Source organism: Struthio camelus, chromosome W (genome assembly GCF_040807025.1).
Source record: "Struthio camelus isolate bStrCam1 chromosome W, bStrCam1.hap1, whole genome shotgun sequence".
NCBI classification, from domain to species: domain Eukaryota; kingdom Metazoa; phylum Chordata; class Aves; order Struthioniformes; family Struthionidae; genus Struthio; species Struthio camelus.
Window position 1 is genome coordinate 69,571,834 of NC_090981.1, and position 23,355 is coordinate 69,595,188.

Genomic DNA, 23,355 nt, shown 5'->3' on the forward strand with positions numbered 1-23,355 from the left:
CTGCTGCCACTGCATGATTAAAAGTACTAGGGGTTTACAGTTAAGTCTATTTATTGGCACGTTACAGTGACCTTCTAAGTAGCATATCCTTATACTTGAGTAACAGCTAATACTGTTAAGTTCAGCAGGAAAATATACAATGGCTATAAATAATAGAAGTAGCTTTGCAGCGTTTCAGCTATTCACTAGGCTTTTGTTTTTATAATTACTACAGTTTTCTTGTGAATTGTACAGTAATGTTTAGTTAACATTTTTATATCCTACAAAAGGTATGTGTGGTATTTATCGGAAAAATGATGAAGAGCCCCCCACCCCCACCCCCACGGGCTCCTGTATTAATGTATTAAATTAGCTCCCTCAGCTAATTTTTTTTTTTTTTTTGCCAAACATCTCCCGCTTCTTCCTTGAAAATAACTTAGATTCCTTTCCACTACTTAGCCAGAAGGTATTACTTAATGGTTGTTATTATACCTGAATGCACAGGTGTAGTAAAACTCCAGGGAACTCCATTGCGATAGACCCATCGAGTCATGTAGGCGGGATGGGAGCCCTGGAGAGCTCTAGTGCAACCCACTCAAGGCAGGTACAATTACGTCAGGTTGCTCGTGGCCCTGTCCAGTCAAGTTTTGAGTCTCTCCAAGGATGGAGACTCCACAACCTGTCTGGGCAACCTGTTCCAGCATTTACCCCCCTGCATAGTTGAAAAATTTTCCGTGTGTGGTCAGAGTTTGGTATGTTCCAACTTGTCCCCCGTCACCTCTTGTCCTGTCGTTGTGGCCCTCTGAGAGGAGTCTGCTGCATCTTCTCTGTGCCCTCCTGTTAGGTAGTTGTAGTCAGCAATATGGACTCCACCAGACCTTGCCTTCTGCAGGCTGAACAAACCCTGCTGTCTCAGCCTCCCCTCTACTGCATGTGCTCCAGCCCCAGTCGTCTTGGCTGGCTTCCATAGGTCGATGTCTTTCGTGCGCTGGAGAGCCCGGTTTGGCTGTATACAAGCACACAAGGTCCCACACTGCCTGTGAATCCAAGCCATGATGCTTGGCTTTCCTTCCACATATTCTTATGGAAACACTTCTTATGGAAGCAAGGGGAGGTCTGTGGAAGAGGGCCGATGATGTGATGTGGGTGGGGTTGTGAGTACCCTGGCTGCATCCTGAAAAGAGCTGTTATGCGGGAGTTGAAACAAGCAGCAGGGCAGCCAAAAAATGAATGGAAACAAACTTTTCTATTGTTATCTGAATAACCTTTCACTGCTGTTTTAAGTAGCGTACTGCAGCATTCATGATTTGCCAGCGCAATGTCACACGTATTCTGCAAGGGCTAGCCTAAAGCAGCGGGCACGGCATTCCCAGTTAGATTGCTTCTGCTGAGCAGGGCTCTAGAATAAGCTGTTACAGTAAAGTAGCCTCTTGACATTTTGAAATTTAAGTAATTATTTTCCATATGATACTGATGCTGACATTAAGGATTTGCTCAGGTGCTGACATGTATTGTCTAGGTATCTTGGCTGCACAAGACAACTGGCAGAGCTTGGAACGGTTTTAAAATGCTTTTTATGTTGTTCATTATAGTGGAGTCGACTGGATTACCAGTAGTAGATGTGTTGTTTTAACTTCTTTTGATATGCAATTGATAAAGAATACTTGGTGAAATATTTCAAAATTAATGTAAAAAATACAGGCATTAGTCACAGGGGCCCTGACTTAGCAAAGAAATACAGCAAGTGCTTCATCTTAACTACATGCTTAAATCCATTTCTGTTTAGCAGAGCACCTAAGTGTTTGGCTGAACTGTGGCCAAGCAGTTTTGGCAACAGCTTTGTTCTGTGGGGAAAGTGTTTTTCTGTCAAGTGCATTTCCACGCTGCCTGCTAATCTGACATAATCTAAATGACAAGAAATGAATGTTGTCCTACAGACTTTGATAACAGCTAAGAGGTTTTTACTCTACCTCTATTTCTTTGTGCGTAACAGTTCAGCTACTAGATGGGTTGCTGTTTTACTTTTTAAGAAGTTGAGTTAAAATATTCAATACTCATTTCAATACATTGAAAGGACATGTGCTGAAATCATTGCATTCTTAAAAGAAAAAAAAATTACAAAAATTAGGTCAGGTAAGTCTCAGCTGCTTGTGAATGTCAATCACATTCCCACCTGCAGTTAGATGCTGTGATGTGGATGCCTTTATTTGAGCTCGTTGCCTTGGGCTTTCTTATAGTCAATAGAGAGAAAGAGGCACTTTCATGGTAACATTCATTTGACTTTTTTTTAGATGTCTGCTTTAGGATGAGATGAATTGCATTTTAAAAGCTCCTGTTTCTCTCTGTTGGGGATAACGGGACCCTAGAGAGACTAGGTCAGATGAATCCCTTCCCTGTAGCCATTTAAAAATGGAACTTTAGAAGCAAACAGAAATGAAAAGCAGAGCTGGAATGACTGAAAAGTAAAATTCTGCTTACTCCATTAAATCTGATACATCTATTTTAAAAAACACAGAATATGTCATGAACTTCCTGCAAATCTTTTCTCATTAATAAATAACTAAAAGCTAAGAAAAAAATATTTAATTGTAAGTTGAAAATGCTGCCCTGAAACACCAGTCTAAAATTTAGCTTTCTCCAGCTCCAGGTCTTTCAAACTAAATGTAAAAGGGCTCTCTGTGAGTGTGAGTTACTGGAGGTGTATATTGTCACAGCTTTAAAAGTTATTGCCTTCACCAAAATCGATGGAAATGAGAGGATCTGTCATCATATACATGAAAGATAATTTGTCAGAAGACCAAGAAGGCTCAGTACAATGGAAGTGACATTGCTTTAACTACAATCAAAATATAACAGAGCGCTGCACAGAATTTTGGGGCTGGGCATCCTATAAAGCAGGTTCCTTCGTTCCTCACTGGAATCCACAAAGATTCTAGGAGGGTTTTTATAGGGAGAGGATGATTTACCCTGTTACTAATTTAAAAGTACTGGTTCCGATTTAAAAAAAGATCAGTAGAAATCTCTGTGGCAATCAAATCCAATTTATCGATGACCACATCAAAAATATTCTTAAAAGTGTTCGAGAATATTGTTCTCATTACTCATACTGCAAAGCTATTCTAGAACTTCATTCCAGCGGCTTCAAGTGTACTTGAAATAATTCACTTCTACTGCAATGATGCTATAAGCTTTCTTGCACCAGAGGAGTTCATAGCTCATAGACTGTGATACATACTAATATCAAGTACCACTGATTCAATGTGGAAAAATTACACGGGTGTGAATAAGGACAATAACAGTAAAAAAGTTAGAGCACAATATTATATTTCAGTCTGAGCTAAAAATGAAACAAAACCATATACCTGATATAAACCAACGCGGATGGTGTAATGCAGAAAGAGAACTATATTACAAAGCTCCTGTTGACAGTACACAGAAGAGTCATTGAATGAGACAGGGAGCAGGTATGTATGTGGACTGTGCCGTGGTAAATGAAAGCTCATTTTCTGCTCTCATCCCACTGTACCATTCTGCACGCGTTCTGAGGAAGAGATGTCAAAAGTTGCTTGAGATTTGGAAGAGGTCTAGCGCTGTGGGAAAGAGCGAGCCCCATGAGGAGGTTTGTAAGAACGCATTGAACACAAAGTGGGAAGTTTTTCTGTTTACCAGCGTATTATTACCTTAATTTACCTGCACTATAAATTGGCTTCTGCTTAAAAACTTGGAAAGCTCTTTACAGATTACGTCTGCTTGGCAGAATCTGTTTATCATCCAGCGGTGGACTGCCGGGGTGGGAGAAAACACCCTACTAATTCAAGCTAGTCCAGCAGCTGCTAGTTCTGATTCTTCTCACTAAAATAATTTTTTTGTGAAAGACGGTGTATTATTTGGCTTTGGGAATGAGAAAAAAAAGTCCGTGTTGTACTTGAAGGATGCTGGAGGGTTTACACTGTAACGCCAATTGTGGGAAAAGGACATATTAACAACAGTAACTTCAAACAAAAAGTTCGAACCCTGATTGGTGCTTTTACCGCATTACCTCTGGGCCTGTCACATGTGCTTTGATGTATTAGGCTTTCTATCGTAAGGAATTGTATTATTGCTATTTATAGTTGCCCTTTTTTTCTAAGCATTGTACAAGCACATGATGAGCCAGTCGCTGATCCCCATAAAATTGTAATCTAAACAGATAAGGCAGTAAACATGTGAGAGGGAGCCACGGAAGGGTGAAGGCACAGCTGTTATCTGAGAGCGTCTCGGTGAGGAGGGAGACCACACTGCAAAACAGAAGACCTACAAAGTGTAGTGGGAGCGGGTATTATTTACTAGTAATTTACATAAATAAAAATGCCCTCAAATAATACTGACTATCTCGAAGGTTTATACAACCGTGACTGATAGTTAGTCAATATCAAGTAAGGGTTTCTCTTTCTAATATTAAACAACGGAATGCTTCTTTAAAAAAAAAAAGCTAAAAATAGTGACGTAGAGCTGACATCATTGCCTCTACTGCGCATCCGGTATTTATACAAATGAGTGCCTGCAGGGAGTGCAACCAGGTTAAATCTTAAGGAACAGTTACATATCTTTTAAGAGCTTTCTTCTCCATGTCCCTGCAGTTTGATGTACCTTGGAAGACACATCTGCTCATGTGGCTTTAGGTTGTAGTTCAGAACTGTATTTCATACAGGCACCAGAATAGGGAACAGTTGTGATACAGATGAGAACAGAGGCCTTTTTGTACGGTTTTACTTGTCTGTATTTGATTTTCAGAGTTAAATTAAAGAGCGTGTAGCAGCAGTTTTGTGAGGTTATTTCTGGTTTCTGTACAGCTCTTCGGGAGAAGCCATAGATCCTTTAACCATAGCCATAAATCCTCCCCTCCCCCCGCCACTTTTTTTGGCCCTTCGCTGTGTTATTGATTCTCAGGAACGCGGAGAGGTATTGTAAGGCAGCGTACTTTCATCTTCACTGCCCCCAGGATGCTGCTGTGCGTGCAATGAATTACCGCAGGCACTCATAGAAACAGAAGTCGATATTGATGTAGTGAATTAACCATAGAACGAGTGTGTTTAATATAGATTAATAAGTTTAAGTATACATGTCAGAAACTCTCTCTACTCTAATGTCTTGTTTATGCTAATGATGTTCAGACCCTCACCTTCTTTTTTATTAAGTTCTGGATTGTCTGTAAGTCTAAATTGTTCCCGAGAACTCCTGTCGCTGTTGTGCCCCAGCCCCCAGCCAAGCAGAGAGGTCTCCGTCTGAGCCTTACAGAACGTGCCAGAGGGGAGGTATTTATAATATTTGCATGAGGGATATATACTGTTAGTATATCTCTGCACTGTCCTTAGAAGACAGATGAAAATTCATTTTGCCCATGGCTCTGAACTGGTTGGAACCCACCATCCAGTTCCAGTGATGGAGCTGCATAGCCGAGTTTAAGAGGCCAGGAGGTACTCAAGCTCAAAAGCTGAGCTTGAGCTTGAAGCCTTTTGCTCAGCAGGGCTCTTAAACTCAGTGTGGTTACTCAGCGTTTGAACTGGAGCTGGGTGATGACTGAACAGCCAGAAACAAGTTTCCTGTGTGTCTCCAGCAAAGAGCTATTTAGAAATCATCTCTTGCTATTCTTTCTCTTTGAAGCATCCTGTCTGTCTTTTTAGAACAATATAGTTATTTTTTCTTACATCTTAGGTAATTACCAAAATGCCATAGTGATTTTTCATAAAGCATGGGAAAAACCAGTCTGTAGAAGCAATCTCTTGTTCCACTGCCTTCTGAAGTGAAATGATAGGTGGCTAAAAATGGGCCTGTGCTCAGGTATTTTTATGACTTTTATTGCCGTAAGAGAAAAGTAAAAGCCGACAGTCTGTGGGTCCGTGTAGCAAAGCAGATAGAATATTTTCCTTTTTTCTACAGAAAAGTATGTACTGGCATTACTCAGCTATTTAATATGAACAAAAGAATGGGTGGGCAGGAACATACATTAAAGGGCTGAAAGGAAATAATTTTTATTGGTCTGTATAATCAGCCCAGAGTATATTGCTGCTGGAAGATATTACTGAGGAAATGGTTAGTGAGATTTAGAAAAGGATTAGGCATTTATATGAATAGGAATCACATCTGCTGTTACACTCATGAGGTTAAAAAAAATTACAAGGCATATCGTTCTTAAGCTTTAGGCCATAAGCTAATCACCAGCTGGAGCTGGAAAGGAATCCCCTCTCTGCCCCTTTGTTACAGCGCTGCACACTTGGTTGGGGCCGCTGTGGAGGCTCCATGAGAATCGTCAAATTCAGATCGCTTGCCTGTTCTGGTATATTAACTCCTCTTGTTCCCAGCCTTCAACATGTACTTACCGCTGAGTGCTGCACCCTCACCACTCCCTGCTACCTCCTGTCTTATCCAGCTGTATGAAGCTTAATCTTTAATTGAGAATTGCCATCCATAATATATATTTAATCTAATTTTTCTCTGAGAATCGTGAATAATTAATCGACCTCTGTTATATAAAGAGGCCTGTTATAAATCAGCTGAGCTGCACCTAGAGATTTTTGATGTCAGCATCCTCAAAAGAATTACATCTCTTTAGGCCCATCTATTATTCTAAATATAATTTTGAAGAGGAATTATGCATGTAATCTTCATGAGACACAAGTAATCTCCATCACAGATTTGCTACTAAAGCTTTGCAATCCAATAAAGTTGATGTGTTAGTGTTGGTGAGTACTAATTTTTTGCTCTTATCATCAGACACCCTTTCATTTAGCATATATACATATGTATTTTTTCCTAAAGGAGAACCTTTTGATGGGAATGGTATCCGATTTTACAATAACAATGCAAATGCTGTAACATGTATAAGTAGAAAAACATAGCTGTGGTTTGAGGCCCACAGCCGGCCCTGTAGAGCACGCGTGTCTAGAGTTCGCTCTTTGTAATCGCGCGTTGCGGCAACGATCTGGATTCTGAGATTTCCTTATATCATCAACTTTACAGTATTTGGATCCTTTCACTGAATTACAGTCACCTATTTCCTTTTCATTCTATACTTCAGAACTATAAATGCTGATGATAATCCATGCCAGGTTATTAATAGTTGCTAATGGTCTCAGCTGCTGGTATACGGAGATACGGCCATGCAAAAACTGATAATCTGGGCACTGAACTTCCTCACTGGGAAGCCTACCCTAATGAAAGGAGAAGACTGGTGAAGAAGTGGCCTTCTGAGAGAAAGCCTGGAGTGACTTGGAGCTCTGAAGCTATGATATGAGGAGTTAAAACAAGACAGAGGTAACTAAAGAGGAAGAACTACGGGAATGGAGTGATCAGAGAATACCCTCTGTGGCAACCTAACAAGACCTGGTAGAGCTGCTTCTGTGAAGGAACGGAAAGAGATGATGGAAAAGCATGGGGAAAGAGCTAGATACAAATCTGGGAATGATGAAGTGAGCTCAGCTAAAGAGTAAGAAACTGGAATTTGTGGAAGAGGCTTGCTTTATCTTGAATTTGAATTTTTGGAAGAATCTGGTACCAACATGGTTCTCCTGGACTTAACAATTGGAGGGGACTCTAACAGATCCTCCTAAGAAGGGACACCGAAGTAGTTTTAGAGCATGACGCTGGGAAAGTCTGTGTCTACAGGTGCCAGTATTAACTGCATTATATGTAGCTTGCGAACAGGAGACTTTCATGTGAGGACAAAGGCTAATGACTTCATAAGCTGTACTTTAGCAGCTTGCAATTTTAGTTCCTGTACTCTGTTGCCTGGGCATAGGTCAAATCTGTCCTTCCCCAGGAAGACCTTTTGCAAAGGCTAGAGAAAATTTTCTGATTTATAGGCTGCTTGTGGAATCTCTCCAAAAAAAAGGCATCTTCTATTTCCCTTTCCCCTCAGCTCTCAGGTGTAAGGTGCGATCTGGACCCACAGGGGCTGCCTGTCAGGCAGAGGGCTCCGCTAGTGATTTTTCTTCTGAGTGGCCAATTTACTCTTTGCTGTAAAAACATGAAATGGGTTACTGGCCTATCATGATCTATTTGTATTCGTGATAGGGCAATTTCACGAGTTACTGTGCTCTAGTTATTTGCCATATTCCTCCTGTTGGATGTCCCCAGTGCCATGCTAGAGTTTGCTGAACAGGAGGGAAGTCGGCAACAGGAGAAAAGGAGTTTCTGTGCTGCCACAGAGCAGAGCCTCATGTGTTCATTAAATTGCTGTTGGTTTTGTGTTACTGTACCAGATGCTGAGTAACGAACCCTGTTGTGTGCAGCTGTGCTCCGTGCTAGTGAAGTGACTTCCTCAGCCTCTGTATCTAAAGTCAATGACGACCTTTCTGAAGTGTGAATACCCCTTGTATTGGGGTGTGGTGATGAATCTGGATTTCCCTCCAGAGCTTTATTAATACATTTCGTATTTCAAGCAAAGTAAACATAGTAAAAATCACTTGTTGTCCTGTAAAAGCACAAATGGGTTTGAGGACAGCTTTCATGTAAACTATAGCTCATTAGGCTCTACTTAAGTACTATCATCTTGCCAAAAGATAACAGATAGATGATAAACGTGAAAGCAGTGGAGGGTGGGGCACGGCTGGGGAGGAGACTAGAGACAATTAAGGAAGGAGCAGAAATCAAATAAGGAAGTAATTTATGGCTAAATTGTGATTTGATTTTGCTCAGAAACAACCTAGCTCCCAAATGCCCAGAATATCTTGTTTCCTTAAAAAACCAGGATGTTAAATGATGAAAAAGCTTTTGCGAATAATAATCGTTGCTCGAGAGATCTGTGGATAGCTTTTGCTTTTCTCTTGCAGCTCCTGTGGTGGCTGATATTTATTGAAAAAAAAATCCACAAAATGGTGACTCGGAGAACACTGAGTTCAGAGCCTGGCACATATCCCGTCTACAAATGAATCAGTTTTATTCACTTTGAATAGCAGGAAGCCACCATACAATTCAGTCTAGTTAGTTATGTGAGGGGGGGGGATAGATCTGTAATACGTATTCCCTGAACTTGTGTAGTCTGATATGCCTCTCTGAAGAATGGAAAAAAAAGAAAAAAAAGGAAGGAACCTGGAGCGGGTTATGTGATACTCAACTCTCATATGCCTTCTGCAATATATCATCCTTCTCTGCAGGATTATTGGGGAACAGCAAAAACTGCCAAAATGCTCATGTCGGTCAAAACCCTTTATTTTCCAAGGCACTTTATAGTTGTAAAGGTGAAGTTCTTGTTTGTCTCTGTCTTCATTACAGAGCCTGAAGTGGAGTAAAGAAATGCCAAGCAACAGGATCCAGTTCCCAGCATTAAAGGAGCTGGGAAGTGGGAAAACTGTTACTGGCAAACTTTCACTTGTTTCAATAATGTCACAGTGTTCTTTGATGCATGCAACCTGACGGCAATTCTTTAGTTCTGAGACACTTTATGAAAATAAAGATTGATTCCCCATAATTTCCTTGGGCTCACTAAACTATGCTTGCTCATATTAGGAAAAAGTAGTTACGTTGCATTAATTTCTGGGAAGAAGATTTCCTGCAAGACCGACAAAGAGGGCACCTTGACAGAGAGAGAACGAACACGTGAGCAAGTAAAGTGAGGGCAAGTTTGTGTTGTAACTGTAAATAAGAGTCATCTCAGGAGAATTATGTCTCCTTCTATAACTTCTCCCAAGCTAGGACAGGACAAAGTGTCTTCAAAACACTGTAACGGTGGAATCGCTGTGGACTACAGCGCTGAGCGAACGCTTTCCCTGAATATTGGTGGAAACTTTCTATCTGATCTGAAAACCAAGGGTGGAAAACGTAAAAACTCAAGTAACTTCTGCAGTTAAATTAAGGCTGAGTAACACCACCTTTCATTTCTGTCCATTTAACTCCCATGTGTGTCCAAGTACGGATCTTATTCAAGGAAATGATAGCAAGTGGTTCACACCTCAGATAATTATTGTTTTGGTAAAAGGCTGCAGAATCCAGGGCCCCGAAAGCCGGGTGTTTTTCTGTAGCTGGATCCCCCTCGCTCTCGGGAGGCTGTTGTAAGTTTTTATTTCTTTAAGCGGCCAAGCTCCGAGCTGGAGGACCAGGAGCGGGCCGCGCAGGGAGGACTTTGTCGGTCACACAGGGGACAGCGGCTCCGGGGCAGGCTCGTGTGCGCAGCGGGGAGGGATTGCCGCGACCGGTGTGAGGGAGGAGCCCCCGGCACATGGGGTGCCTCGCCGCACGCCTCTAACGCCTCCGCGGGAAGGCTGGGAGGGAGGGATGTGCACCGAGAAGCTGTTTGGCAGCCAGACGATTTGTGTTGACTCTGCATTTCCTTTTGACGGGCCTGACTTGCTCCTCAGAATTCAGAGAAACCTGAATTCGGGCAAAAATCATTTTTAAATTAAAAGCGTCCCTTTCGTTTGTGTGCCTCGAGCTGTCACAGGGAGGCGGACAGCCTGTGGCCTGCGGCGCAGGCGCCGGCCGAGGTGCTGAGGTGGGTCCCCACCACGGAAGGTTCTGGCGCGGGAGCCCCAGGCTGCCCCGGGCGAGGCGCTGAGGGGGCGCGAGGCCACGGAAGGTTCCCTCCCCTCAGCCCTGGTGAGGCCTCCCCTGGAGGACTGCGTCCACTTCTGGGCTCCCCAGCACAAGAGAGACATGGCGCTACTGGAGGGAGTCCAGCGGAGGGCTACCAAGATGACGAGGGGACTGGAGCACCTCTGCTCTGAAGAAAGGCTGAGGGAGCTGGGGCTGTTCAGCCTGGAGAAGAGAAGACTGAGGGGAGACCTGATCAATATGTACAAGTATCTGAAGGGGGGGTGTCAAGAGGATGAGGCCAGTCTCTTCTCCGTGGTGCCCAGCGACAGGACAAGAGGCAACGGGCACAAACTGAAACCCAGGAAGTTCCATCTGAACCCGAGAAAAAACTTATTTCCTGTGAGGGTGACAGAGCGCTGGCCCAGGTTGCCCAGAGAGGTGGTGGAGTCTCCTTGGCTGGAGATGTTCACAAGCCGCCTGGACGCGATCCTGGACAACCCTGCTGGAGCAGGGGGGTTGGACCAGATGATCTCCAGAGGTCCCCGCCAACCTCGGCCCTTCCGTGATTCTGTGACGGGCCGGGCGCTGAGGGGGCCGGCAGCCTCGGCAGCCCCGGGCGAGGGGAGGCCGCGGCCGGGCCCCGCCGCGGGGGGGGGGGGGGGCTGCAGCGCGGGGGCGGCACCGCCCGCCGCCGCCCCCGCCGCCCCTCCCGCCGGCACCGCAAGGCGCAGGGCGGGCCGCCGCCGCCGCCGCCAGCCCCGCCCGCCGCGCTCTTTCCGCCCCCAACAACCGCGGCGGCGATTGGGTGTGCGCGGCCGCGGCCCGCCCCGCTGGGCGGCCGCGGGGCTCCGCGGTGCCGGGACGAGCGCGCTTCCGCGGCCGGGCGAGCGGAGCGGAGCGGAGCGGCGGCGGTTCCCCTCCTCTCCCCCCGACCCGGCTCGGCTCTTCCCGCCGCCTTCCGCCGCGGGAGGCGGGGGCGAAGGGCGAGAGGGGCGAGCTCACCTGGGCGGCGGGGCCCCATGGCGGCCGCGGCGGTGGAGCCCGTCTACGGCCTCGCGGAGGACGAGGTGAGCCCCTCGCCGCGGGCGGGGAAGGGGCCGGCCTGCGCCCCCGTCTGTGCGAGTGGGGGGGGGTGCGCGAGGGGGTGTGCCCGCCTGCCTGTGCGCATACGTGTGCGTGTGTCTGCCCGTGTGCATGGCCGTGCGTGTCTGTGTGCATGCGTGTGTGTCTGTGCCTCTGTGCATGCGTGTGTGCGTGCATGTCTGCCTGTCTGCATGCGGGTGTGTGTGTGTGTGTGCACGTGTGTCTATGCCTGTGTGCATGCGTGTGTGTGCATGCGTGCCTGCCTCTGTGCATATACGTGTGTGCATGCATGTCTGCTTCTGCGCGTGTGTGCAGGTATGCGTGCCTGCATGTGTGCATGTGCATGTGTGCCTGCCTGTGTGCACGCATGCAGGTATGTGTGCTTGCGTGCCTGCCTCTGTGCATGTGCCTGTGTGCATGCTGGTGCCTGTGTGCATGCATGTGTGCACGCATGCAGGTATGTGTGCATGCTGGTGCCTGTGTGCATGCATGTGTGCCTGCCTGTGTGCATGCGTGTGCGTGCATGCGTGCCTGCCTGTGTGCATGTTTGTATGCACGTGTCATGCGTGCCCGTCCGCACACAGACGGGTGCATGCGGGTGTGCACGGGTGCAGGCGCGGGTGTGCGTGCCTGCCTGCGTGCACGCGGGTGTCTGTGCGGGTGTGCACAGGTGTGTGCCCGCCCGCGTGCGCCGTGCGGGCGGGCGGCGCGTGGCAGCCCGGCGCGCAGCGGGTGCGCGCAGGGCGGTGCGCCAGCGCGGCTGAGCTGCGCGGGGGGAGCGGCGGCCGGCACGCTGCCCTTCGCCCCCGGGCAGCGCCTGGGTCTGCGCATCGTCCAGAAACCGCTGCAGCGCGGCCCCTCGCCCGCCCGCGGTGCCCTCTCCTGCTCGGTCGGCCGAGGAGGCTCCGGCCCTCGCCAGAGGCTTGCGGCGGGCCGCCGTCGGGCCGAGGGCTGCGCCCGCCTGGCCAGCACCGCTTAGCCGCTGTGAGGCCTCGCGGTCCCCCCCTGCGCGGCGGGCCCGAAGGCTTGGCTTTGTCCCTTTTTATCCTGCCTAAACTCGGCTTTCGCCTCTGAAGGCCTCGGAGCGGCCTCAGGAAGCGGCGAGCTGCCGGCGTAGGGAACAAAGAAAGAGCCAGGGCTGGAGGTGGAAAGAGCTGCTGCTCCCAAACGTCGCCCGAGGAGCGCGGGTGGCCCAGGTCGCCCGAGGAGCGCGGGTGGCCCAGCCCTGACCGTAGCCCCGGAAGGGGCCGGGGGCCGGCGGCCCTGCTCCGGGGAGACCCGGGCGAGGGGCCGGCCTGCTCTTTGCTTCCTCCTGTCCAGGAACTGGTGTCAGATGCAGCCTGGTGCTTAGTGCAGATGGAGCTTGATAAACCAGGTAGGACTCGCGATAGCTAGTCGCTGTGTTCCCCCGTTATCAGCTGATGTCTTGTGCGGCGCCGGGGGCAGTACTAGCGAGTTAAATACACGCAAGCAAAGCAGTCCGCTTTATCTCAGGAGAATGTGAAATACTGCAGTTAATACCCTTTTTCTTTCATGGTCTTGGGGAGGTACTCCTTTTTCTTAGTAGGCAGCATAACGAACCGTCGGAAAAGGGATAAGCCGTTACTGTTTTGTGATCTCAGTATATTGGTTTTATTGTTCTTAGTGTCAGGCAGGTTGCTTGCCAAGGTTATATTTTTAGAAAACTTAATAATAATAATGTAATAACATTATGGCCAGATTTATGGGACTAAACACGATGGGGTGTCTGCCAGTCTTCTTGTGCCGTGGAAAAAACTACGGCATGAAAAAAATCTTCTGCTTATGAAAGCTGTCAGGCTATTTTATTACCTATTGTACTTGAACTGCATCAAATCTAGGTGACTACTTCTAATTGGAAAGGAGGTTCTTCTGCTTGGGTGGCTGTTTTTTATAAAGGGAGAGGGTGGTTTGTGCAGGATTTGTTAGCTTATAAAGCTACGACAGCAATCTCATATAAATTATTCAGTGTGTGTGTGAAGGTAGGGAGGGGAGAAGCGAATGCGTTACAGAGGTTTGGGTTAAGATCATGCGTGCAAAATTAGACTAGAGTCTTTTTCCTCCCCTGTTTTGTTTTCGTAAACCTTCATGTGGGAACAAGTCTACCTCGCAGCAGCGATGGCTGCAGGAATCCCCAAGAACAATTCCCGCTGGCTGGTTTCCTCCTTCGCTGGACTCCCACTTATCGGAGTGCTTCTGGTGCCGCCTGATCACTCAGATAACCGGGAGTCTATTGTTGTGTGGACTGAGATGATCCTGCCTATTGCAGTGGTGCTGGAGGGCTTTTACGAGCTGAAGAAACAACTAGGGCAGCTGGGCTCGCTGTGTCAATACGGCATCCCGAAATGCTAGAGCCGCTTCGTGGAGGTTATGTGCACGCACGTTTTTGAATATATTAGCAAGTGTTAATCTATTAAATAAAACCCGTGAAGAATCTTGCTGTGTCCAGAGTTGGTGGCCGAAACAACGTTCAGTGTGGCTGCTGCTTTTGTTGTATGTGTGCTCGCTGGTATCTTTTGTCCGTGCCTTCCTCCTTGCTGTATGCTGGTGCTTGTGTAGAAGCGAATAAACTGAGAAATCCACCAAACAGAGGTATGCAGCCTTTGGCTGTGCAAACTTTACATACCTTGGGCCTGAGATGGAAGGAATCTTCTTTACATTGATAGCAACAATTACTGTGATAACGCCTCAAAGTTGCTACTAGAGACCAGGCCTGCTAAACGGTGCTAAGGATATGGTATTCCATGTGAGAAGAGGCATCTCGCTCTCACCTTCCAAGATAAAACCAAGCTGTTTGGAAAACAGCTACTTAGAGAAGCATACGTTCAGTCTTTCTGCGAGGTCCCACATCACAAACATACTGATGACTGCAAGAGTCATTCTGTCTGCTAGGAGCAATGATGTTATAGCAGATTGACTTTTGTTTTTTTTTTTTTTTTGTTTTGTTTTGTACTGCTATAGGTTGTGGCTCTGGTGGACATTTTGCAAAATAGAACAGTGATAATCTAAAAATATGACGGTAGAGACCTCAGATGGAAATAGGGGGAAAGAAAGGGGGGAAGGGTGAGAAAATGCAGGGAGAAGAATATCACAGAATGGTTGAGGTTGGAAGGGACTTTTAGAGATCAGTCATCTGGTCCAACCCCCCTGCTCCAGCAGGGTCAGCCATAGCAGGCTGCCCAGGACCACATCCAGGTGGGTTCTGAGCATCTCCAAGGATGGAGACTCCATAACCTCTCTGGGCAACTGCTCCAAAGTAGAATTATAAGCAGTAAAGCAGTGTTTGGTAGTCTGATAGGCTGTAGTTTCAATACCCCAAAAGTCTAAATCGTTGTCAAGTCTTTGGTAAGTGTCTGAGCAAAGGAAGATGCTGAAGGAGGAGAGAAGACTCTCTCTGGGAACAGCAGCTGTAAGGAAGCTTTATAAAGGCACATCTAAAGAGCGACTGAGAAAGGCAAGTGTGGTTAGACAGTTTTATTGCACATTGGGTTCTGGGATGACAACTTCCCGTTAGTACCGGCTTGGACTTGACTTGGCTTCTTGATTTGAGAAACAAAATCTTTACTTGTCTTGAGAGACTGAATCATATATGCAGATGTATTTATGCTCTCTTTTTTTTTTTTTTTTTTTTTTCCTATTCCTACCTCAGTTGGAAATACAGTTTGCAATTTTGTTGCGTACTTGGTGTTTTGTGTTTTAGGTAGGGCTTATTTATTTATTTATTTTAACTACATGTTCTACCATTTGCTGATTGGAAAAAGTAGTTATTTAAATTTAAGCTAGACCTGCTTAATGGCTTGCCATAAAAATAGCAGTATCTCTTACAAATAATTAAGCATAGGTTTAATTTCTAGTTATACAGTAGATGTGCATGTCAGTAGGACTACCTCATGTCTCAAATTAAGCATATGCTTAAGTGTTTGCAGGGTTTGTGCCTACGTTTATCTCTGTAAATAGCTATAACTCTCTGTGGGCATCTTCTTTATGGGCATCTGTTCATATTTTGTTCAGACACTGATAGGCAGTAAGACACTGCGTAGTTCGGGGACTTACTCAATCACAGTCAGCTGTTGCATTTTAGCCACTGACAGACTAGGTTTTTTACTGGCGTCTTCATAAATCTTCATCTTTGTAAATATGAATTATGAAAAATTTAGATTCACGTATTAACAAAGATTCGCTTTAAACCAAATGCGTGTCCTTCAAATACTATTCACATAGCCTACTGGCTGCTTAGATGCTCTGACGCAAGCTTTCAATACCAGCATCTTAAAAAATTCTGCGCCTTTGTAGCCGACAATGTTTGTTTCTGTTCTCCCGTAGAGCGCTTTCTTTTAACATAGGTTGTGCATCCCTAGTTGGTTGTGAAATTGCCGTTTGTTAAGAGCTCCTGTTGATAACAATGAGAGGCCTTCACCGCTGGCCTAGGGAGCGGAGAGAAAGGGAGCAAAACGTGAAGCAGCAATCCAAGTGATATAAGGAATTTTTCCCAGTTTTTTAGCATTCAGCTGTTTAGGGACTTTATGAACCATGGAAAATATCAGGACCATTAATTCTAGTAGTGAACAGATTAATTTCATGAACGTAATCCATTTTTTAGTCTTTTGTTTGTTGGTTTTTTTTTTTTGTTTTGTTCTCTTAAGTAGAAAACGTCCGTTGTGACTTTCCAAGAGGGTTTTTGGCCCATATATAGTTTCGGGGCTTAGTGGTTGTGGAGAATAAGAAAGCTGATAAATGGCCATATCAGCCTTCCCCTCGCACCTCCCCCCAATTCTGTTCAAGTGGTGCTTAAGCATTTTCTTCCACACTAAAGAAATAATTTGTCTCTTAATGAAGTGGACCTCTCATTTCAGTTTGGGTTTCTTGAGAGTCGCGCCTAAACAATATTAACGTTTTTCATAGTTTTCCCTTCCCTCTTCCCAGAAAGCTTGAGTAGAAGCACAGACTTCTGTAGCTTCTTGTATTTTGTTTAGTTGAATAAATAAAGTATCTTTAGAAAAAGACCTTTGAAGAAAGTAATTGTTCATTACAACTTTTGCGTGTGTGGAAAAAATGTTTCTCTCTCTCGTGTGCTTATGTATCTTTAAACATGGGCCAAGAAAATGCTTAAACGTGAGCTGCTCTCTTTACAATTCCAACGTTCTTCTGATGAACTTCCATGAGTTTTGATTGCATAAGCAGAAATGACAGGCTCCTTCTTGAGCGTTTTTATTTTTTTGTTTTTTGGGTGATACATTGGAATTTGTCATAAAGGAGCTCGTGTTCATGGAAACTAACTTGATGCCTGAGAAATAGCTGCGTAAGCCTTGTAATAAATAGTTCAGGATCAGTCACTGATCCAGCAGTCATCACTGCTGCGTCGTCTCTTCTCTCATCTGAATTCGTGTGCGCGGCGCTGAGCAAGCGGCGGTGCGTGAGGCGTGAATCCTGGCGGGCTGCAAGACCTCGGGAGCCTCTGCGGTCCTCTGCTCTATTAAGACAGGATTTTAGCACGCGCAACTGAAAACAGTTCTCAAGTACGACGGAAATGTTGCCTGTAGATGGGACAAATATCTTTAAAGTATGGGCGGGCTAACATCAGGGTAAAGAACAAAAACAGAAGTCGCCAGAACGAAGCGATGGTGAAGGGCAGTTAGGCTGTGAGGTAAGCGAAGAAAACGGCTGCAATACGGTGGGGAAACCGTCTCTTTTGTGTAAACTGTTCCAAAATGAGGCATATGGGAAGTTGGCTTTTGTGTCTGTGTTTATATGTTCTCGATGGCTTTGTTACTCTGGAATGATGTCTCCTGAGGGTGCCTTTTCCCATACTTCGAACGTCATGTTAATGCAGTTCATCTGTGCGTTTCGCTGCGTCTGTGAGACGGGGCTTAGGAGGCTCCGGAAGGAATATGCTATTGCACTGCTTACCAGCGAACTTTATTTATGACTGAGGGAAGCTGCAAATCTTTTCCCTGCTTGACTCGGTGACAAAGTGGTGACACGGTGGATTTATTTCAGTGTTGGATTTCTCTATTTTGCATTTTAAACAAACCATAAATTTGTGAAATAAACACGGTGAATTGTATGTGTGGAAAGTCTGTGTTCTTCTAGATGAGGTAGTTAGATTTAAGATAACGTTTCCTGATGTTTTGCCTGTGATGCTGAAACTGTCTGAAGATACTCTTGCAAGAGCTCGTCCAGCTTCTGCGTCGCGCTTGTATCGCCCCAGCTGTCTCCGGGGCCAGGCCGTGATTGCTGGGTCCCTGAAACGGAGCCTGGGACGCTCTTTTTGAGCGGTATGGCTTGTTTGAGCAGGTTCCCAGCTCCGCTCCTCCAACGCCTCTGGAGCCCTGGGCGGGCGGCGGGGAGGGAGGCGAGGACCGGCTGCTCTGACGCGGGAGGAGCACCGCCTGAACGACCGCGTCGGGAAAACGGCGCCAGGGCATGGCTGCGGCTGGCGTGCGAGAGAAGCAGCTTTCACCTCGTAGTGGTTCGCCGTCGTCGCCGGATCTGAGCTGCGCCGCGGAAAAAGGGCGGCGCAGTGCTGAGCGTTCGGCCTCCCTCCCGGCGCCTCTTCCAGCTCCCGGAGCTCGGGCTTAAGGCATCCTTCACAGGAGGCTTTTGGGTAGAAACCAGTGGGACGAAAGCTGGAGTTCCTGAGATATACCTGTGGTGAGCGGCGCCGCGAACGCAGGTTCTTTAAGCATAGCGGGCTTTTGTTTCTGCTCTGAACAGTCTGGTTATATGAAAGAATAATTTTGTCATCAGTGTGTGCGGGACCTCTTTGTGTTACAGCGGTGACACGGTGTCCTCGCAATAAACGGTTCAGAGTAGTAACAATTTGTATTGACTTTTTAAATGGGGGAGAAAAAAAAAAATCTGAATTGGCTTTATAGTTTCTAAATGCATTGGCTTCCCAGAGACAGAACATAAAATTTTAAGTGATGGTTAAAAAGTTCAGATAAGGAAGCATTTCATAAATGTAAGGGCTTTCATATGCGCTTGTTGTGACCTAATAACAAAATTAATAGGTTGTGGTTGATGCAGTAAGTCAGTCCATTTTAGATTTTTTACAAAAGCTTGCATTTTAAATTTGCTTTTAATCAGTTTTTAACCTATTCTTGCCATTGTTACTGACACTAAGTAAATTCTAGCTTTAATGTAAAATTAGTGTTAATGTGCTTAAGGTAGTTTGCATTGAGATACGGGTCTTAGGCACTGCAATAATTTTATATATATATATGTGTGTGTGTGTGTGTGCATATATATCTCTCTGTCTATATACATATCTGTCTTCAGAGACAGATACATCTCCTCTTCCCCTGCCCCCATGTGAAGTGAGTAGATGATTTTACGGCTTCGTGAGTGCAGGTGGGGGACTGTGCTGTAGGTAGTTTGATCTTTGCCTTCATTGTCACCTAAGCGCTGTTCTTGGGGAAAGGAAGATAAACATCTCTTTTGGTTCAGTGTTTTCAAGATTCGTATTATGAGCTGGCCATTGGAGGGCACTGTGTAATGGTAAAAGCACACTCAGCTTTCATCAGTTTCTGCCCAGATACCATTACCTGGGAAGTTAATGCAGACTGTGATCCCCAAATCTGTCGAGACTCTTGCTATACAACTGAAAACCTTTCTGCTGACAAAGCAGTTGTCTTGATCTCGTGGGCACAGCTTTTTGGGAGTTGAATGTTTTAGGAATTTTTTTTTCTTTTCTTTCTTTCTTTCTTTCCAGGATTGGAATGCCAAATGAGCTTAGCTTTCAGAAAGGAAGAAAATTAGGATGTCAAGGAAGGAAGGCGTGCAGCAGTGCAGCTTGAGGGTTGGAGCTGCATCATTCGGATAAAGAGGGTTCAACAGGGTGTAATATTTATCCTTTCTAAACCAAACACAGCCCATTATGCAGCAGGGAATGTCTCCACGGATGCGCTGTGATCCAAGTGGCCGTGGCAGAGCTGGTGGGACTGGGTGCTGTTGCCTTCTGTTCTTGCCACGCTCGTGGGGAATGCGGCACGAGGCAGAAACACGGCAACTGCCGTGGCAGCTATGTAAAACACTGTGTTCTAGTATTGCAAGATCTGATGTAGATGTGGCCTGTTTAGCAGCTAAGTCACAGGGTTAAACCTGATTTCAGCTGTGTCAGGCTAAATTGACAATCGCTTTTAGTCCTACGGGATTATATAGGGCTAACACCTCTTGCTTAATTAAAATGCGTGGCATATAAACTAGGGCTTTTCTAAGAGAGCTGGAAATCTCCAGCACTTACACTAGCGGTGAGGGTTGGATTACTCTCAAAAGTGTAGGTCCATTAAAAAGTCATAGATGCAACATCAACGTGCAGCAGTAGCTTGAGTTGTGCAGTAGCTTGTTGTTGTTGAGCTTGTGTAAATTTCAGTGTCAGGGAATGGAGAAAATCCCACTAATTTTCATACGTTTCTTTCTTTTACTTTCTCCTAAATGTTTAATTACATGGAATAAGGAGGTTTTGCTATAGCAATGAAAGAAATGCTACTAGGCAGCTCTGTCCGTTTCTAAAAGAAATCAAGTGTAATCTTGTAAATACTTGGTTATTTGCAGTTAAGCTTGGTAAGAATGTGAATGGCAGGCTGAGTGACTTCTCTGACTTGCACACCAGGAGAAAGGAATGTAGTTCTACTGCTGGTGTGCTCAACTCAACTTGGCATGTGAGCTGTTGCTATTTCGTTATTGAAGTCTGCGAGGGGTTTTAACTTCAGCTAGAATTAGAACTATAGCTTTCAAAAGTACTTAGCCCACTGTCATGCCAACTTTTCCCATCATGGGGTTCTTAAAAAAAAAAAAAAAAAAATAACTGCTGAGGTCTGATGTTGAAGTGCTTGAACTCTCTTGGCCCTCTCTTTCTGTCTTTCTTCCCCTCCCAAAAGGAAGAAAGAAAAAAAAATCATGAAAGAGATATTGTGCAAAAAAGCAGCAATTTACTGGTAACTTATTTTAAGAAAAAGATATGGTTAAATTAGGCAAGCTCAGAATCTAACTGCTGTTAAAATAGTTTAAAAACAACCCACAGAACTTGATTCTTCTTGAAATCTATTGTAAAATCTTTCCTCATCTTCCAGGGAATGTCTTGACTGAGCAGCAGACTTGGTGGGCATAATTGTGCATTTTTTTCTTCCCTCCATTCTTTTAACCTTATTTCCTGTGCACTGGCAGGATGTATATATTTATGAGAATCCTGATTTTTAGGAATTAGGATCTTTGCATAGTCAAAAGAAGTCTCTGCGTTCTGAGAACACTAGCGGGATACGTGGCAGATCTCCATTAACGTGCTGTGCTTTGCAGTTAAATTACAATATCTCATTTTTTGCCTAACTGCATGGATTAGTCTTGTCCTATGGGTGTCCTGCCAGCTCAAGATAGGTTTTCTTCTTTTTATTTAGTTTATCTGCTACAGAATAGCAGAATGGTGCAGAATCATGCTGTCTTTTTGTTGTTGTTGTTGTTGGCAGTTTCCAATTTGAATAATCCTGGCTTGAGGCTGGAAGTATGTTAATATAATCTGTGCTTTTATGTGTTTGTTTTAAATGGAAAACAGTTCAAACTCTTTTTAAATGTCTTTATGTAGATTATTTATACTGCATTACATGACAGGATTTTGGAAAGGCGTGGATAATGAATAGAAATCAGGTTCAGTAGAAGGAAGCCTTGGATGACCTCCTCATCAACTGTCTATCTGGTAACTGGCGTAGCTGAGAAACCCAGCTTCTCACCTCTTTCCAGGGAGACCGGACACGAGATCATGAGAACACGGTTTCATAAGACTTGGTGTCTTTGTGTGCATATAATCATCACAGTTCCAATTATGCTTTTCTCTTCTGTTCCCCTACTGCTATGGGGAGGATTGTGGTTGTGTTTAAGGTTTTTGGAGGATGAAGAAGCGTTTCTGTCTTTCAAGAGTTAAATGGTTTGGAAGATAAACTAACAGTAAGGAAGAAGTTTTTTGGGATACCTTGAGAGGAGGAGAGCCAAAGGTGTGTGTTTGTGTGCGTGTGTGGGTTTTTTTTGTTGTTTTTTCCTTCCTTTGTGCTCTGCTTGCAGTTCTCCTCTTCCCCCTATTTATCCAGTTTCTCTGATAAGAAATAGAACTTCAGCTCTTGTTAACACCATGGAGGAAAGTAACTTAATCTTTCATCAACTTTTGAAATAAAAGTCAACAAAAATATGAACTTTTAATCACTGAGAAATTACAATAGAGACATTGCTTCACATTCTCAATATTTCTTTTTCCTGAAGGTCAGCAATGCTTTTTTCCTCCTCCTTGCTTTTAGTGTGTCTATATGAAATTTTGCCTCGTTCCTTCTGCTAAATGAAAGTAGAGAAATTTCACTCAATCCTCTGTTTATTTGAACAAACTTAAAAACTGGCCATTTACTTTTTCCAAAAAACTTCTTTGAAGGTTTTTTTTGTTTTTGTTTTGTTTTGTTTTTAAGATTTTTCCCCATGGCCAGCTAGTGATAACTAAGGTATTCCAGCCAGCATATCGGAAGACCAAAGTTTTGCAGTCATCAGATCCTAACTCTGTTGTATTGAAAAGGATCTGAAAGATGAGTAAGGCTGACTTTCCCTTATAAACTGATTGCCTCAGTTTCTTAGCTTTGGCTGCAGAGATCCAGATTCTGGCTCTAAAGGGTCCTTGAGCCTGCAGTCCCTGGAAGCTAGGAGGCAATAGCATTGTAATGTTACCAGATGTTTGCCTGTATCTTATTCTCCTCAAAGTTTAGTTTTGGTCAGTGTAGGAAGCTGTTTTCTGGTCCAGGTGTGCATTTGGCTAGTGTATCTCCTCTCACGGATTAAGGATATCTGTTTTGTCCTTCTAGTTTTTCATATTTGCATGCACGCTTCCTTGTGCAATGTAGATTTGTAGAGTTTGCAGTAGAAAGGGCCAACAGATCTTCTAGTTCTGTAATAGCCAACTTCTGGCAGCAGATCTTCTAGTTCTGTAATAGCCAACTTCTGGCTCGAAAGCCCCAAGAGTTACCAGCTATTCAGGATCAGCTCCCAGCCCTGAGCCGCGTTGCTGTGGGCCGTGCTGGGTAAAGTGAGCCTGCTGTCTGGAGTGAGGTGAGCTGACAAGTTCCCAAACTGCTGTCCCTCAGTCATCCGGGAGGCCGAGCTGCATCCATTTGGCAGCTGAACACGGGGATCACTGGAAATCTGCTGTCAAGCTGCTGGGGTAAGATAGTCTCCACGTGTTTCAGTGTGGAAGGGAAGCATCAGCTTTGTAATGGGAAGCAAGAGGTCAGACTGAGGCCATCAGTGATGGAGACAATCCAGGTGTCTGAAAATGAAGTTGGCTTGAGTCATTATGGCTGCTCCTAGAAGGAAGAGGTTCTGCTCTGCCTCTTTCTCTCCCTAATCAACAAACTATCCTGAGGAGAAAGGAGAGTGCAGTCAGCCGGTGTCCTGGGTAGTGAGATGAGCGTGAGAGCAGATGCGGAGCCTCTGGTATCGTACAGCAGCGGCGTTGTCTGCTGCACTGAGCCACGCAGCGCGAGAGCCGCTGTGCTCCTCTGAGCACCAGCCAGAGCTTTCCCTTGTCTGGGATGTAGCTGCTCTGGGGAAGGTAAGCTCGTCTCTTCCCAAAATTGTGTTCCCTTTTGGGGGCTTTGAGTTTTACACAGCAACAGGTTAAAATCAGACATTGAAATTGTTTGCTGTGCTTACCTCAGGGACAGTTGAATAGCTCCCAAGTGGATACAGGTTTTTAGCCCAGTTTGTTAAAATAAGCTGAAACCCAGACTGATCAGTTCAGCT

The 23,355-nt window shown here is 45.2% G+C and overlaps 1 protein-coding gene across 8 annotated transcripts in view; it reads left to right on the plus strand.

Moving 5' to 3' along the window:
• The first annotated feature begins 11,327 nt into the window (after window positions 1-11,327).
• The window catches only part of LOC104138472 (NEDD4 like E3 ubiquitin protein ligase), a 215,281-nt gene continuing 203,253 nt past the window's right edge, over window positions 11,328-23,355 (plus strand). For 2 of the 8 annotated variants that reach the window (XM_068924505.1, XM_068924508.1), the window contains exon 1: window positions 11,365-11,555. In XM_068924505.1, coding sequence (XP_068780606.1) covers window positions 11,508-11,555 — 48 coding nt within the window. In that variant the 5' untranslated portion in view covers window positions 11,365-11,507. Of the gene's footprint in view, window positions 11,556-12,827; window positions 12,947-17,850; window positions 18,241-23,355 lie in introns of those variants that run through there. The other 6 variants (XM_068924507.1, XM_068924509.1, XM_068924518.1 and 3 more) reach the window with 6 other exon arrangements.